Genomic DNA, 16,633 nt, shown 5'->3' with positions numbered 1-16,633 from the left:
TATTGACATAAATCAAGATAGATATCAAAATTGATAACAGTTTTCTGCTAAGTAAGAATATTAAATATTATCAACGTTGTTTTAATTGTTTTGACGTTATACTATCATAACAATGCTGAATACCATATAGCGAATCTACGTAGACAAATATATATCAGTTCTTACAGAGAAATTTGTGGGAGTTGGAAGGAAAAGGCAAATCTCGACAGTCAGACCACAGAACCAGTCTCCATTCAGCCGGGTAAAGCCGTGAAAACGCGAAGATGTCTCGTCAAGCCGGACGAGGAACGGAGGCCAAGAAAGTGGTGAGTACGGCGGAATATTGCATTCTCGTTTTGATGCATTAAGATGGCGGCAGGTCGCAGATCCGGCAGAGTTGTGTTTCCGCCCCCCTCCCACCTTTCCCATAATTTCCTAGCTAGGAGAATCATAATTTTTATGACCCGTTTCTGCGAGCTCCTATTGGAACCTTTATCAGTACTCTCTCTCTCAAGTACAGATCTCTGGTCTGATATCGAAATATGCAGTTCATGACCACTGCTGATTAGTTAATCTGGAACTTACGTGTACAAGTCGAGGGTGGCAAGATGGTTTGTATTTAGGGTTGTTGACTTACATACAGAATCTTAAGGTGGCAGTACACAGTATTTGTCTATGACGCGGGGTAAGAAAATAGTGCGCTGTAAATCTTGTACCGCATGTATACACTTAACCGTGAAAGCCAGCGAGGCACGTAAAAAAAACACAACTTTTTTTTGTTTTCAGTTATATTGTAGAATGTACCCTCAATTTAAACATATCCGTTTGTCGTGCTTCAGAAATGCACCGTACTATATTTTTTTCGAGACGACCTCAGTCAGTTTGTGGTCCTTAACTATAGAAATCCCCATAGGCGAAATACTGTGTTCTGCCACCTTAAGTTCTGGGTTCGAATCCCTGGCAGGCCCCAATGTTTTTCCCTTGGGAAAGGCACCTATTTCCTCACTCGATTCAGGAGGAAATGGGTACATATCTGGGATGGGACATGATAAAGCCGGAGGTCCCGTTTTTTGAGGAGAGCCACACCTCGAGCATGTTGAAAACCCCACCACACTTATCAAAAAGAGTACTCTCACCTCTCAAATAAACGTACCGGTACGTTTATTTTTTTTCGCCTATAGTTCCACCCGGTACGTTCTTATTCTAGACGGTACGTTTATTATTTTTTGAAAAATTGAGGCTTTGCAAACCAGGAATCCCTCTAAAATTGTAAGTTAAGGTTTATCTGCCCATATTTCCCTGGTATTTTTGCTCGTAATTCGCTATTTTTCGGCCTACCGGCGTTGATTTTCCGGCCGCTCCGACGGCCTTGTGAAAAGTATCCTGGCGGCACTCGTAACATATCGGTCGATATCGCTATGACGCTACAAAGTAAACCGGAAAAAAAGACGCGACATTGACATTTTGAAATACAATTTTCATATAAATAACTTTGATAGTCTCTGTTTATATCGTAAACCAAAGCACGCTGATCAAAAACGTGTGGAGTAGGGTGCTCGCCTGCACGGGGAATAATAATTTCCTGACCACTATATCCGTAGTATCGGCAGCGCGGCGGAAGAATTATTTGTTCGCAGAAGACATGTAACACGTTAAAACAACAATCATAACTTAACTTGCCTTGTAATATGTGCGGCGGAAGAATTATTTGTTCGCAGAAGACATGTAACACGTTAAAACAACAATCATAACTTAACTTCCCTTGTAATATGTGTTTTGAGGCCACAAAATCTCTAAAACGGCAGAAATATGTCCGATATGATTCGGTAAACAACAGCGCGAAATCGCGAAACATGGCCGCCACTCTCAGGCATGGCGACAGTAAAACTAGCAGCATATTGCGTAGTGCGGATACCGATCTTTAAAATGATACCGTAAACGCATGGAAATATTGTATTTTTTGGGCAACAAGGCCATATTTATTTTCAGAGGGTTCATTTTTTTAAATAATCGTAAAATTTTCCCAATTTAGGCGGTTCATCGCGGGTTTCTAGTGTCAACACGTAATGGGTAACTTCTTAGTATGTGCGGTCTGTGATGTTGAGCTACTTTTACAGTCGATCTCTGTTCAATATTGTGGGATTTACCGCGGGAACTCGAAATCCGAGCGTCTCACTTTGTTTTCGACGCTATGGAGCAAAAGTTTATAGACATATTTCTTTTGTGGAAGGACTGTGTTCATATTTGTGTTTTTTTGTGGTTGATGTCTTTAAAAAATATGATCAGGTACATGTAACTTAAGTACTCTGATGATTTTTGTTATACATGTATGTCACTGATTGTCAGTCATAATAAAATGATATAACAATTTTCTTTGATCACTTGCTTCAAGTTCCAAGTAGAAAAAGCATGTATCATGTACATTTTCACTTGTTGAATTTGAAAGCACCGTGGCCCCCGGTTAGGGGTCATAGCGGGGAACCTATGCCCAATTTTTCAATATTACTATTATATTTTACGAAGAGGCGAGAAAGATCATCATGATTTGAACAAGCTATGGACAGTTATTCTGTTCAATATCTATATACTTAATAGGTATGGCATAATTGACTAGATATAAGTTACCTACCTGCTTATTATCTTATTTCCCTCTGACAGTGACAGTTGTACATGTATGGACACAGTTTACCTAGCCTCGACTGTCGATTTTTGAAATTTTCCGGGGGGTACTTTTATTCCAGGGGGTACTTATATTACATTTTGAAGATTTGTCCGGGGGGTACTTCTATTCCAGGGGGTACTTCTATTTGAGAGGTTAGAGTAGGGGTCCTTCCCGCTGTGAGTGGATGAACCTCTACAGTCTAGTCTTAAACAGGATGTACTTACTGTGCAAATTGATTTGTTATGCCTAAAGGTGATTTATCGGTTTTCGAAACAAACAAAGCATTACTAGTTTTCAATGCCAGGAACATGTAGCCCCTGCATGTGTGGTTCATAGTGTGCATGTATATTTCACATTATGTCTAAATCATCAGGCGAATGTTTCCCCTGCAGAGTGCGGAATTGTTTACCCTGACCTATGGGGCCTTGGTGGCGCAGCTCATTAAAGACTATGAGAGCGACGAAGAAGTCAACAAGCAGCTCGACAAGATGTGAGTTTCTTACTCCTACCAAAACTACGATACATGTACATGTATAACATTACAGATATATCTTCTGATACCAGCTCAGAAAAGGCAGCTAAGGCCTAGGGAAAAATGTTTTGTTTCCAGTTACCCTAGCAAAAAGCTGCCCAAACTATATCAATTCACTTGTACTTGTATTTGTATCTCTATGATTAAAATATGATGTAGAAAATACCAAACCGAGTGCCTGATGCATTTCTGTTCTACATTGCTAAAATGCATTTGTTCGATCACTGGGCCAAAAATCTAGAATACAACAATCCCTACCTACCGACCTAGTAATTTTTTCAGGACTGAAACCGGAAACACAGTATTTCTTTTGCTAGGCCTAAGTATGTTGACTGAAATCTTATGTTTTCTATGTAATACTTTTTTGTTATTACATTCAAATGTGGTCTAACAACATGTTTTGCAGTTTACCTGATGTCAAACACACTGAGCACACAGTTTACATGTTGGAATGTGTTCCTTACTCCCTGTGAATTGTGAAGTTTGTTCCTATTTCAGGGGCTACAACATTGGAGTGAGGCTGATAGAAGACTTCCTGGCGCGCTCGTCCGTGGGGCGGTGTCACGACTTCAGGGAAACGGCGGATGTCATCGCAAAGGTACGACACTTTCTTGATACATTCTTCTCAAAATGTACACACTAGAGATTCTCTGAATGAAAAAAAAATAAGGGAACTTCAAACACATACTTAGGAACAACACAGACAAACAAACAAAGAAACAAACTCTTCTCAACATGCACCTTCTAGAGCTTCTGCACAGATGCTAAAAATTCAGGAAAGTTTAAACACAGAGGTACAACAAAACATGCATGTTATTTTCAACACTTTCTGCTTTTGTAAAATACTGAGCAAAACTGATACTAGAAAAACATCTTAGCATTTCCCCACAGGAAAACTTAGTTACATGTACATACTAGTATACAAGGCATCAACTGATGAAATTGTGCCAATGTATGAATTACAGTGTAATAGCCCAGGGCTGTAATACCATCATTGCTCACTAGATGGCGTTATTGCACCAGCAGACTTCCTTGTTGTTGAGCATCACAAAGAGGGTCTATTGAAGCAAGATGAACAAATCAACTTCTTTTTCTTCAGGTTGGGTTTTCGCTGACCGTAGATAACAACCTGCTGATGGAGTTTGTTTGTTTAATTGTTTTTTTGTTTTGTTTGTTTACTCCAGGTTGGGTTTAAGATGTTCCTGGGCATCACGCCGACTGTGGCCAACTGGAGCCCTTCAGGCGACGAGTTTTCTCTGATCGTGGACAACAACCCGCTGACGGAGTTTGTGGAACTTCCTGATGGACACCAGAACCTGAACTACTCCAACCTGCTGGGCGGGGTCCTCAGGGGGTCGCTGGAGATGGTAAGGGGGCGATTCATTCATTCATTGATTGATTAATTGATTGACTGATGTATATATGTATGTGTGTACCTATGTATGTATGGCAAGCAGCAACGCAGCCCTGATTTGCGAGTGGCCCTGTGTATGACGGAGCCTAAAGTGTGAAAACCCCTCCACATCAAAGATCCGACTTATCCAGAAGAGTAGGGGTGACCCAGTATACTCGGCCAAAAACGTGAGCCGTAGCAAAGCCGCATTGCAGTACTACTAGCTAATAGAAAAGCATCATGCTTGGATTCATGTCAACAAAGGTACAAAAGCCTGCCTGTGACAGAACATCTCCAGAAGCCCCCATCGTCAGCTGCCCTGGAAAGACTTTCCTGTAGCCTAGATGCCACCCTGGGGAAGTCCTTGTCCTTGGGGGGTATGTTCGCGGTATGTAAGGTGGCGTGGCACCACTGTATTGGAAGTGCAGTGTGAAGACTAGCGTGGCACCAACGTGGCACCAGCGTGGCACCAGCGTGGCACCACTGTATTGGAAGCGCAGTGTGAAGACTAGTGTGTGAAAACTAGCTGAATGCTGCCCACCCCTGTGCCAGGGACCCCTGCACAGCAATATAATCAAATACTGGATACTACCACTATGTTGGACCTAGAGGGCCTGAAAACAGTCTGACATCCAGGCTCACTTTCGTGCTGAACTGAAACCATCCACTCCAGTTTGACGGAGATACCTGCCGACAAGGTCCATTATCGCGGTAGTGTTCTACAGCAAAGGGAGTTATAACGCACCATTACCCTCCTCCGCACAGGACAGCAGCTCTGGGCACAGCTTCCTTTGAAAGACTTCCCCGTTGAACTGAAGTCTGATCCCAGTCGACAGGTCCTCAGTCCTGCATCATGCTACGGTCCCATTTCTAATCCCGGGCCCGGCCGGGCTGTTTGCGTAAATGAAAAATAAAAAATACATATCAAGAAAATACACAACATATGGTTAGGACTATTTTTTTAACGTTTTGTGTCTTTTGTTGTCTTTTATATTATAATTTTTGTTCCCCTGCCTGGGACCGGCTTTGGAAATGGGATCATACATGTAGCATTAGAGTTCAGCTAGGAATGGTGAATGTTTTCAGATTTTGACAGAGCAACTTCAGAGATTGCTTTTGCTGGTTTTTCCTCTTGAACAGAAAAGTGAGATGTTCCCCTCCAGTTTGATGGTGACTCCGTGAAACAGGTTCCATTATGGCAGGGCTGTCTCCAGGACCCTCCGTCCCGGGGTGGAGATTTGCTTGTTTAGACAGACAGAAATTGCACTCCCGTCCCTCCAAAAAATCTGAACTCTATGACATGAAATTGATTAAAATGTATATCCATAAGCTTAAATTTAAAAACGAAAATTAAAAAGATGGGATCCCAAACAATGTCTAAGATGGAAAAATATTCAAAACTGGAGACAGATCTGCATTATGTGTTCTACATCAAGGGGAGTTATACCTGTAATGCTGTACTATGGTTCATAGATAGGTGTTTCAGCTGTTGACAGAGTGACTTTGGTCATAACTACGTCTGTTAGACCTTACTGTTAAGCTGTATGTCGTATGCAATCCTTCACATTTGACCTTTCACATCCCACCAGGGACTGACACAAGGTAGCAGAACACAGTTTCCGGCCTATGGGGATTTCTATAATTAAAGACAACAAAGTGACCGACATCAACGCGGATGAAATTATAGTTGGGTACCCTAGAGAAGCACGACAAACAAATACATTTAAGTTGAGGGTACAATCTACAAATTAAATGAAAACCCAAAAGAAGTTATTGTTTTTTAAACATTTCTATGACCATTTTGAAATGGAGTCATGTGGGGTCATACGGAACTACAGCCAACTCACCCTGGCAGGCAGCTGCAAAGGTCACGCGCATCTATATGCCGAATGGGCAAACTTCACAATCTCATTCGTACAGTCTAAAAGCTGACTTATTATACTAGCATACAGTAAAGTTGGTGCCTCGCTGGCTTTCACGTTAACGTTTTTACATACAGTTCAAGATTTAGGGCGCACTATTTTGTACCGCTACGTCACAGACTCCGGGGTTCACAGAGAAATACTGCGTGCTGCAGCCACAAAAGCCAGCAAATAAAACTCATGGCCTCTGATCCTCCCATCTGCACTGACAAATGATTTCAGCCCCCCATAAAGGAGATGGGACCCTACAGACAGCACAAACATATAAACGCACTGCAGATCAGTGTTCATATTTCCTAGCACATTATAAGCTGTGTTCATACAAGCTAATGAGTCAATTTAGACACGCACGAAGCTGTAAACAGCTTAAGCATCTATTCCACCAGGCCCAGCCTGACTAAATACCACCTGTAGCAGCCCTTCACTGGCCAGTACCCTAAAGACAGCGGCATCAGTGCACATAAACATACTTCAGTATAGTCTTTAGCTTTCCCATTTCTCCAGCAGAATCATAAGCTGTGGTCATACAAGCTAATGAGTTCATTTAGAAATACACAAAGCTGTAAACAGTTTTACCATCTACATGTATGACATCCACTATAGACCCCATCTGACTAATAGACCCCATCTGACTAAATACACACCTCTAACAGTTTTACCATCTATAACATCCACTAGGCCACCCTGACTACAATTGTAGATCACACCTCCAACAGCCCTTCTTCTAGCCAGGTCCGCAGACAGGGGCTCAGTCAGCCTCCGATGGCAAGAGGTTGTGTTGCACAGGCTACCGTTAGACACACAACGCTACAGTCAGTCTGCTGAAGAGTCCATCATACTTAATACAAGAGATTAGACACACAGCCCTACAATCTGTAGATGGCTCCCTCTTACAAAACTGTGAATCTTGAAATGTTTTGTATGGTGGTTTTATTTTCATGGTGATCTGTCCATGATGAATTAAATTTATGACACTGAGAATGCATGTTTCTGCTGTATTGCTACAAGATATTACTGCACTGCAAAATTGCTTCAACTGAAAATTTAAAACACAGTGAAAAGCCCTTTTTCCCTTCTACAGCAAAATAAAACCCACCACGAATGTAAAGGAATTTGAAGCATACACAAAAAGGACTGGAAGAAAGAAGGACATGACCTGAATGCTAATTTTCCCTCTCTAACAAGCACCTTAACAGCAGGGTACAGCTGTAATGGTGCTCACCAGATTGCCGAGGTACAACCTGAAATGACAGACCAGACGTAAACCGCTTCTTGTTTTATTATTACAGGCCGTAACAGACCTTTAATTTGGGCTGTAAAGGACCCATAATTTGAATGATAATTCCCACATGCGGATCTGCAGGCCTGTATTTTCTAACACATATTATATGCAGGGCAGCAATATGCATGTAACCTGCCCATCAATTGATAACGACTTATATATTAATGTGCAGAAAATTGTTGTGATGTCAGATGTAATGACAAACCATCACCAAGCGGCAAGCCTTTCCTCCCATTTTGAGTTATCATAAAAAAGATTGTTTGAAACGACATAAAACAACAGACCTGAGGGATAATCATCCGTTACCATGGTGATGACGTAAACAACAGACCTTAGGGGATAATCAGTCACCATGACGCTGACGTCAGCAAACATTGTTTCACAGATAACCATAAATCTTCCGCTGTTTTGACAAATTTTATTCCTTGAAGATTTCAACATACATGTATATCAAGGACATGAAACAAAGCCATGCCTTTCAATGCAAGCCATGTACAGTATTTACATTTTGTATGCTACTGTCATTTATTTAGATCATGACACAGTGAATATGCTTTTCCATTATCAATTTCACTATACTACAGAATTGTTTCAGCTGCGAACTGAAAGCACTGCAAAAACCTCCTTCCCCCTCCTACTAAAAATGAAGTAAACAAAAAGAGATGAATTTACAGTGTAAATACCTGGGCCTTTTGTCAAGCTCTGAGCAATTCCTTCTTTTTACAATTTTTTAAGTCCATGAACAAGACTGCTCTGGTGTGTTACGCCTAACGGCAGTTATACCGGCTATATAGATACAGATACAGATCAAATCATATACTGCTAAAAAAGAACACCATGCCTTTGCAATTGAGTATAAACCTTGTATCATCAGGACCTTCTGTAGGTTACGTCATGAGGAATGTTAAGCTGACAAGACTGCTCTCGGGGCTCAGAGCAAAGTACAGTAATTCTAATTCTCGATTCCTGCTGCCTGGTTCTGTGTTTACTGTGTCGTCATGAGCCGAAATGTACTTCATTACCTGTTGGCAGGGAGAAAGAACTAAAAGTGTGATTTGTAAGGTTTCATGTTTGATAACGTTAGAAGGGTCTCATCGTCATCATGGAAGGGTCTATATTTGGTTCGAAAGTCCTATAATCATGAGATATAATAATGTAGTTTACTATATTATTTGTACATTTGTTTGATACTTCAGGAAGATTAGCTACTTACTTGTTTGTTACTTGTATGATAGCTAATGGAGTGAATTAAGTATCCAAAGTGTATAATCAGGAATGTTGTTTTTGTGTCATTAACACTTTCACTAATCTTTCTCTCCCTCCATCCCTCCAGGTGCAGATGGAAGTAGATGTGACGTTCCTCCAAGACGCCTTGAAGGGCGACAGCACCACAGAAATCCGTCTTAAGTTCATCCGGAGATTAGAGGACGCCTTGCCGGCAGGGGAGGAGTAGAACGGACTGCTCCAAAGAGGACATTATTCTGGACTATCTTATCTGTAACGTGGGATTCACATGTAGCATAAGGCTGCACCAGGCCTATTCAACCTCTTGATTCTCGGACTTAACAAAAATAATGTAGATTGGAAGATGAGCATGAAAGCAGACTCTGAGGGAAAGTCTGTACCTTCGTACACACAGTTTTCGGGAGTGAATATAGTCGGATTCAAGATTTCCTCCCAGCTTTCAGTTTTCATGACATTGTCTTGCTAAGATTGTACATGCAAAATGTCTAAGAACCAAGGAATTATCTTGGTGTGGCCTAAGATAAGGATGGGGGAGGCATTTGGTTCTGGAATGTCTTTTTATGTATTTCAGGAACACCTGAAAAACAGGTCACCCGCCTGAGGGGGATCTGCTGGTAGAAATAGATAAGATTAATAAATGGAGTCATTTCATCATCATCATTTTGGCTGGGTCACCCTGACAAAGTCCACTCTTTCATTAGGGAGCATTTAGTGATTATCATGATTGTGATTCGCTCCGTAAAGAATGCAGTCCCAAACATGTCTTGTCTATATCCCCCTTCATCTCGGTTCATGACATGTACATTTCCCAAGCCTGACAGGTTTTGTTGTAAGAACTATAACATTGTAACTTTGATATAGTGTGATCTACTGGTAAGATAATTGAAATAAATGAATTCAGCATCATCATCTTTTTGGGCTGGTTTCCCCGACAAAGTCAACTCTTTTCCCGGGGGCATTTCGTCATTATCCCCCTATACAAGTCTATATCCCCTCGTCTTGGTTCATGACTAGAGTAGATCCAGGTCCTCACAGCCTATTTAATGGAGCATGTATGTCTGTTGTCCTCTCCGTCAATGACCTTAGCCGTCTTCTCAAGGTCGTGATGTAAGAATCGTATATCCATACGATGAATGATATTGATAGCTTTATTACTGTACAAGAGTACAAGAGGGGCACATTTTGATTGAAATGATGTGATGACGTGACTACTGATAAAATTTACTCAGATATACACTGAGAAGTAGAAAATGATGTGTAAAAGCTAAGGTACCTGGTGATGCTGGTGGATGTTAGTTATACTTGTATGTAATGTGTCTGTTAAAAACCATGGATATTTAATCATGAATTGTACATACTACATTTATCAGTTCTATTGTTGTCTGCCGAGTTGTTCTTTTATTGACATACAATTTATCAAATGATCGAGTTTGTTGTATCTGAGGTAGAACTTGTTTGTGCTTAGACATGACAATTGTATAGAATTGTCTTCATTATTATCATCATTACCATCATCATCATCATCATATCATCTTCACCATCATTGTATCGTGGTTATCATCATCATTATTATCAGTATCCTGTCACCATCATCATAATCTTAACTATGCTTCACATCTATCTTCCGAGTTTACCAAAATAACTAGATGGCATTTATGGATCACCGAATGTCACACGTTATGCGGTGGTATCTAATGTCATAGTTTAGATGAGGATCAGCTCGAAATGTTATCTCTGACGCGTTCCGTCAGTGATCCAAATGGCATTTCTGAGGCGGAAAATGTCACTGGAAGGCAGCAACGTTTCCCGGTTGCCAGTAGTGTTGTATAGTCTGACACGTAATATGCAATGATACTTCAGGGTTGTTTGAGTAAAGAAAGTGGTACAAAATAGTACCGACTGCTAAGTATCGAGTACTAGCTCAGAAAATAACAAAAAAGTAGCACTGTCATGCCTTCAAGTATCAGAGTTATTAACCCCAAATTCAGGTGTTCAAAAGTTCGTATTGTAAACTGGAATTCGTTGCCGTCAAGTACTGTACGATCATCCTCACTAGATAGCTTTAAACAGCTCTTGCAGCTAGATGTGCAAAGGTTGGGTGTGACAAGTCGTCCAGTGTAATATAACCAGCTGCTGCCACGCCGCGTGCCTGTGAAGATGGTGTGTTACACTTAAGGGCCGTTATTTCGGCTATATAGTATAAAACTGTGTCTTGATGAGTTCAAACGATCATTGAACTGCACCTCTTAAGAACATGTGCCGACTGCCAAATGCCGCAGCATGTTGTCACGTTGTGCAGGTATAGGTATAGGGGGGTACAGGCATAGGTACAGGTATAGGCACGGGTACAGGCATAGGTACAGGACAGGTGCAGGTACGCCACGGGTACAGGTATAGGCACGGGTACAGGCATAGGTACTGGTACGGGTACAGGTACAGGCATAGGTACTGGTACAGGTACAGCCATAGGTACAGGACAGGTACAGTTGATGCATGTTCCCCGCACATCACGCCGCGTTGGTCCGTCCGTGTGCACGCGCCATTTGGTATATTCCCGTCCGTACATAATGCCGTCCCGTAATGACTATTGGCATCACATTAAACAGGCGCAGATCTGCATCGTAAGCAAACTCAATTCCCAGCGGCCCGTTTCTGACTACCATCGCCTCCAGGGCACAAACATTACATGGCAGGATCAAATACCGAACCTGGGAAAAATTATCAAAATTCCATAGAATAGTTGAGCTTAATGAATGCACATTTAATTACAATCATTCTATGACATAGCGATTGAGGGGGAGGATGTGTAGAGTCTACTCTTCTTGTTTAGCATGAAACAGATTGCAGACAGAGGGCATGGGCCATGTAAGCTGACATACAGGAGTTCGGGTGATAAACTGGAGGAGATTTACTACATGTATTAATCTTCCCCCTGCTGTCTAGCCCAGTTGCCAGTGTAAATACGGTGCGAAACGGCCACCTTAGCGGGCTGAAGGGTAAGGGCAGGGATGACGTCACGGGACTGACCAGTTCCGTCTGCCTTGGTGTCACAGTGGACAGGAATGCACGGTGTATGGTACATGTGTTGTATTTCTGTCACATATTACTGTATTATATAGTACATTTGTTCAGGGGGTAATAACCTCGATTTGTAGCCATCCGATACATTTGTTGTATTTCTGTCACACATTCCTTCTGTCACATATTTCGTATGGTACATGTGTGGCATTTCCAATTACAACTTTTAATCAGCAATTATCTCCCTCCGACGTCGCTTTTCAGGGCTCTCCCTCCTTGTCTGAGTCATGGTTCTCCCACAGCAATGGCATAAAGGCACTGCGCCTCCTTGTGACGATCCCAGCACCGCCCTCAGGTCGCTTTGATGAAAGTCATCAGAATTTGCTAGTTTGGGGCCAAGTCTGACCTTCCCAAGACTACAGCAGCGTCGGTCGTGACAGCGCCAGTCAATCGCGGCTTGATTTCTGCGGAGAACCCTGCTTTTCCCTTAACTCAGTACCTGCACTTCACCCCACTGCTGGTGCAACATCTAAATGCACGGCAGACATGTTAGACTGTTTACGTGAGACCATTACAACTGTAGTATACTGCCCCTGTGAGGCAGGGGTTACAGACAATCTTACACCATAGAACATCTCAACGTGCGGCGGCTGACGGGCAGACAGATTTGAAGATTCCGTCGGGAAATCATGTGATGAACCGCACCAGTTATATTTGGTGATTCTCGGATCTTGACAAAACCATGCTGAGCTGAAAGATCAACAAATGGAAACAGAGTCTGAGGGAGAAAATGTTACCCTGACACACCCAGTTTATTTTGTTTCTTTAGTCAGGTACCATGCCCAATAGCAATGAAACTAGTACATACATATTGCACGGTTTCTGGGAGTGAATAGAATCAGATCCCAGTTTTCTCCAGACCCACAGCTCTATGTTTTGCCTCTTACAGTATGTTAAGTTTGAAATAACAGATATCCGAGGAAATAAGCTGGTTTGACCTACACGAGATGCTTTGCTGTGGCTGTAGCTGCTTTTACGATGCCACAAACCTGGACTCGGGGTAAGCCGGATTGGTCAGACGACTTAACGGCCGTTTCCGCCATGACTTATGGGATACATAAACACTGATAGGTTCTCCTGCAGGTCAAATGTCAGTGCCAGGTGCCATTGACCTTGACGTTAAGGGGTTTGATGCTGCCAGCGTCACGTCCATAAGGTTTTCGTGCTGATCTACATCTGATATATTTGTTGCAAAAATAAATTTTCCTGAGAATATATCAGAGGAGCTCGGACTGATGCGGGTGTGGCCTTGTTGCCATGGTAACAGGGCCTGTTCTCCTTAAAGCTCACCTTTACCTGGCAGGTACCTCCGCAAGTATGCCCTTGTTACCATGGTAACAGGGCATGCTCTTCTTACAGCTCACCTTTACCTGGCAGGTACCTCCGCAAGTATGCCCTTGTTACCATGGTAACAGGGCATGCTCTTCTTACAGCTCACCTTTACCTGGCAGGTACCTCCGCAAGTATGCCCTTGTTACCATGGTAACAGGACATGCTCTTCTTACAGCTCACCTTTACCTGTCAGGTACCTCCACTGGTGTGCCCTTGTTGCCATGGTAACAGGGCATGCTCTTCTTACAGCTCACCTTTACCTGTCAGGTACCTCCGCTGGTGTGCCCTTGTTACCATGGTAACAGGGCATGCTCTTCTTACAGCTCACCTTTACCTGGCAGGTACCTCAGCAGGTGTGTCCTTGTTACCATGGTAACAGGGCCTGTTCTCCTTACAGCTCACCTTTACATGGCAGGTACCTCCGCATTGCCCATGTTGCCATGGCGACATCTCGTCGTAGTATAAAGTGAGCCAGTCAGAAATTTCCCCGAAGATGACAAATGTCGGCTCTTGTTGAATATGTCTGTGTGAAAAAAGAACTTTGTCATTCACTAAACCAATGAAATGATTCAATGAGGTTCTTATATCTGTCAAGAAAGCAGTAGCCGATTGACCTGAGTATCATTATAGTTAGTTCAAGGATTTCCCTGCACCAACCAGCTAACTGGGATGACACTTTAGTAGTCGATTTCTTGGATGCACAAATTCGAGTCTTCCCAGCTCAGAAAATGCGGCACAGATAATTGGCTACGCCTCGAAGGTCACAATTGACGTAAGACGCTGTCTAAAAGGTTCTTAAGATGATGGGGAAAGATGATGAAGGCCTTTGGGAGGAACTTGGCTGATTTAATAGGGACTGCTTATGAAGGTGACCTTGGGTTTGTGGTGCTTGTCAGGAGATGGGATGAAGGAATCTCCACTCCGGAGTGTCATTCTGGGATGGAGTTTTTGGCCTCGAATATTTATTTAATATCGAATATCTCTGAAGAAAGGTGCTCGTAGTCTTGCGCGTTACATAAGGTGTGCAGAAGGCTATTCTCAAAGGACCCCTCCCTCCATAGCCATGACGTTTCCTTCCCAATTTGCCAAATGGCGCCTGTGGCGTGAAATGGGATTTCGCGCGGGCAGAAATGCCTCGTCAGATTTTACTGCTGATTTCTGACAGCCGTCTTGCCATATATGGATCATAAACAGTTCTGTGCCATATATGGTAAACGGGCCATAGATGTGTCTCCCAGGTGTTGCATCATAAACGGTTCTGTGCCATATATGGTAAAAGGGCCATAAATTTGTCTCCCAGGTGTCGCCCTCCCAACCCGGGAAAGGAAAAGGCGTTCCGGATGGTTGCGGATCGGTTTTCGTCGCTACATTTACGGATTTCTTGCCCGATCAGCGCCAGGATCCCGCTAAATCCCCTGGGATCAGCCTTTAGGGTCGGATCACGAGTCGATCATCCAGAAATCATCCCGTGAAATTCCGAATCCCTCGTTAGTTACAGGAGTAGGAATCGGCGCCATTAAACGATGGGCAAACGCGAACCCCGAACACTAGTACTGGCGAGAATCGCTTTATTCTAACCGTACAAAAATATGGTTTGTGGCGTGTTAAAACCATTTTATTGTCAAACAATATATGAATGACATACTTCGATGCAGAACATTACTTGACATTCTCAGCCACTGTTGACATCTAGAGGATTCTGCTTGAAACGTCGGACTCTTTACAGAATTTATCCAGCTGCTTGATTTAATTTGTACATGATGTAGCTACATTTCTATTTGATTCTACATCAGCTTTGGTCTGGTAACCATTTTTTGAACGCAGATTTTGTACGATGTGAAAAACGTGTTAAGGACTCTTGTCAAAACAACTTGCTCTTACCGGGATTAAAAGAAGTACTCACGCGAAGGGAGGTATAATTGGATTGGATTGATAACGATTCTGAGTGAAGATTTAGCGATATGCGAATACTGGATTTATAAAAATTCATAAGCACTGGGATTTGGTCCACAGTTAACGAAATATATTCTTCTTCCAATGAATAGATTTACCGCATGATAAATAGATTAACAATGGAATTGTCATTAAGAGTCTGAACGCAAAATTATTCCATTCAAATTCATCATTCATATCGAATGTTCACAAAGAAAAGACGCCACAGCCTGAAATAAAGCATATGGCGAGACGGGATGTAGTTGAATCATACAGAGGTCACTGTTAGGCCACATCAAGGTATTTCCTTGGTTCTCGGATTTTCAGAATGGAAATTTAACAAGAAACCAAGTTGAATACAGAGGCTTGGAGGACAACTTGACCCCAGCTGTTCACTCCCGGAAACTTTTTGTTCTCAAAATCTGTTTTCATGGTAATTTTGTAATCATTATAGGTCTTAAAATAAAATAAATAAAACGACTCTTCTCTAAATCTGAAGAATCAAACAAAATATCTAGCTGTTTGCCTGATGGTTGGGAGGCGTGAAGAATATGATGGGAGGCGTGAGGGGCGCAGCTGTTGGTTGAAGGGAGAATGAACGACTGTGACACCGGGGTCGGCCGCCATTTCTGACGGGGGAATGAATGACTGTGACACCGGGCGCGCCATATCTCATACAATCTCCGGGCGATCTTTTCCGTCATATATCACGGTCACATTTGTTTTGCCGTGACGTCATCGCTTTATGTTGATGACTAATCAATACCGAACTGCATTAACGAGGACGTATGAGTCAGGGAATGGTCATAGTTGTCTCTTCAGTCACTACAAACCGTTTTACGAGTACCGTTTTGTGAGCCATTTACAGTAGCGCTGATCTCCAAGCAGATGTAAGGATCCGGCTCATTCTGATTTTTTTTTACAAAACCGTTTCAGTAGTACATTTTAAGAGGCCGAGAAGGAGGCGAAAGTGCAACACTAGAAATGGGTACTGCTAATCTGTTGCATAAACAATCGTAAACACTGAGAACGAGCCTACTCCTTACATCTGCTTGGAACGCAACTACTAAAAACAGCGCCAGTGCCAGCGGCAAAAATTCCGTTCCAAGAGCGGAAACATGTGTAGATCTGTGTCGCGAATCGTCAGCTTTATTCGAAGCCGAGAAAACCAGGGCTAACCCTTTGTAATAGCCTTCGGCTAGTTGGGCAGCCCTGGCTGTATATTATTTCATACAGGCCAAATAAATCGAATCAAATCAAAACAGCCTCGTAACTG

The 16,633-nt window shown here is 42.5% G+C and overlaps 1 protein-coding gene across 1 annotated transcript; it reads left to right on the top strand.

Annotated features, from left to right (window-relative positions):
- Nucleotides 1–161: 161 nt before the first annotated feature.
- Nucleotides 162–10,439, top strand: LOC136430833 (trafficking protein particle complex subunit 3-like). Its single transcript, XM_066421857.1, has 5 exons — nt 162–305; nt 3,034–3,131; nt 3,672–3,771; nt 4,358–4,540; nt 9,104–10,439. Exons 1-5 carry the CDS (start codon nt 264–266, stop codon nt 9,221–9,223), a joined length of 543 nt encoding a protein of 180 aa, XP_066277954.1. The 5' UTR covers nt 162–263; the 3' UTR covers nt 9,224–10,439.
- The last annotated feature ends 6,194 nt before the right edge of the window (nt 10,440–16,633 follow it).

Source organism: Branchiostoma lanceolatum, chromosome 1, assembly GCF_035083965.1.
Source record: "Branchiostoma lanceolatum isolate klBraLanc5 chromosome 1, klBraLanc5.hap2, whole genome shotgun sequence".
Classification (NCBI taxonomy): Eukaryota; Metazoa; Chordata; class Leptocardii; order Amphioxiformes; family Branchiostomatidae; genus Branchiostoma; species Branchiostoma lanceolatum.
The sequence above is the reverse complement of the archived record's forward strand: the minus strand, read 5'-3'. Positions and strand labels throughout refer to the sequence as shown.

Bases quoted from the DNA above. Each gene is read 5' to 3' on its own strand.
- LOC136430833 (XM_066421857.1), top strand. From the start codon at position 264: ATGTCTCGTCAAGCCGGACGAGGAACGGAGGCCAAGAAAGTG. The intron at 306-3,033 runs GTGAGTACGGCG...TTTCCCCTGCAG, and splicing joins GAACGGAGGCCAAGAAAGTG to AGTGCGGAATTGTTTACCCT. The intron at 3,772-4,357 runs GTACGACACTTT...TGTTTACTCCAG, and splicing joins CGGCGGATGTCATCGCAAAG to GTTGGGTTTAAGATGTTCCT.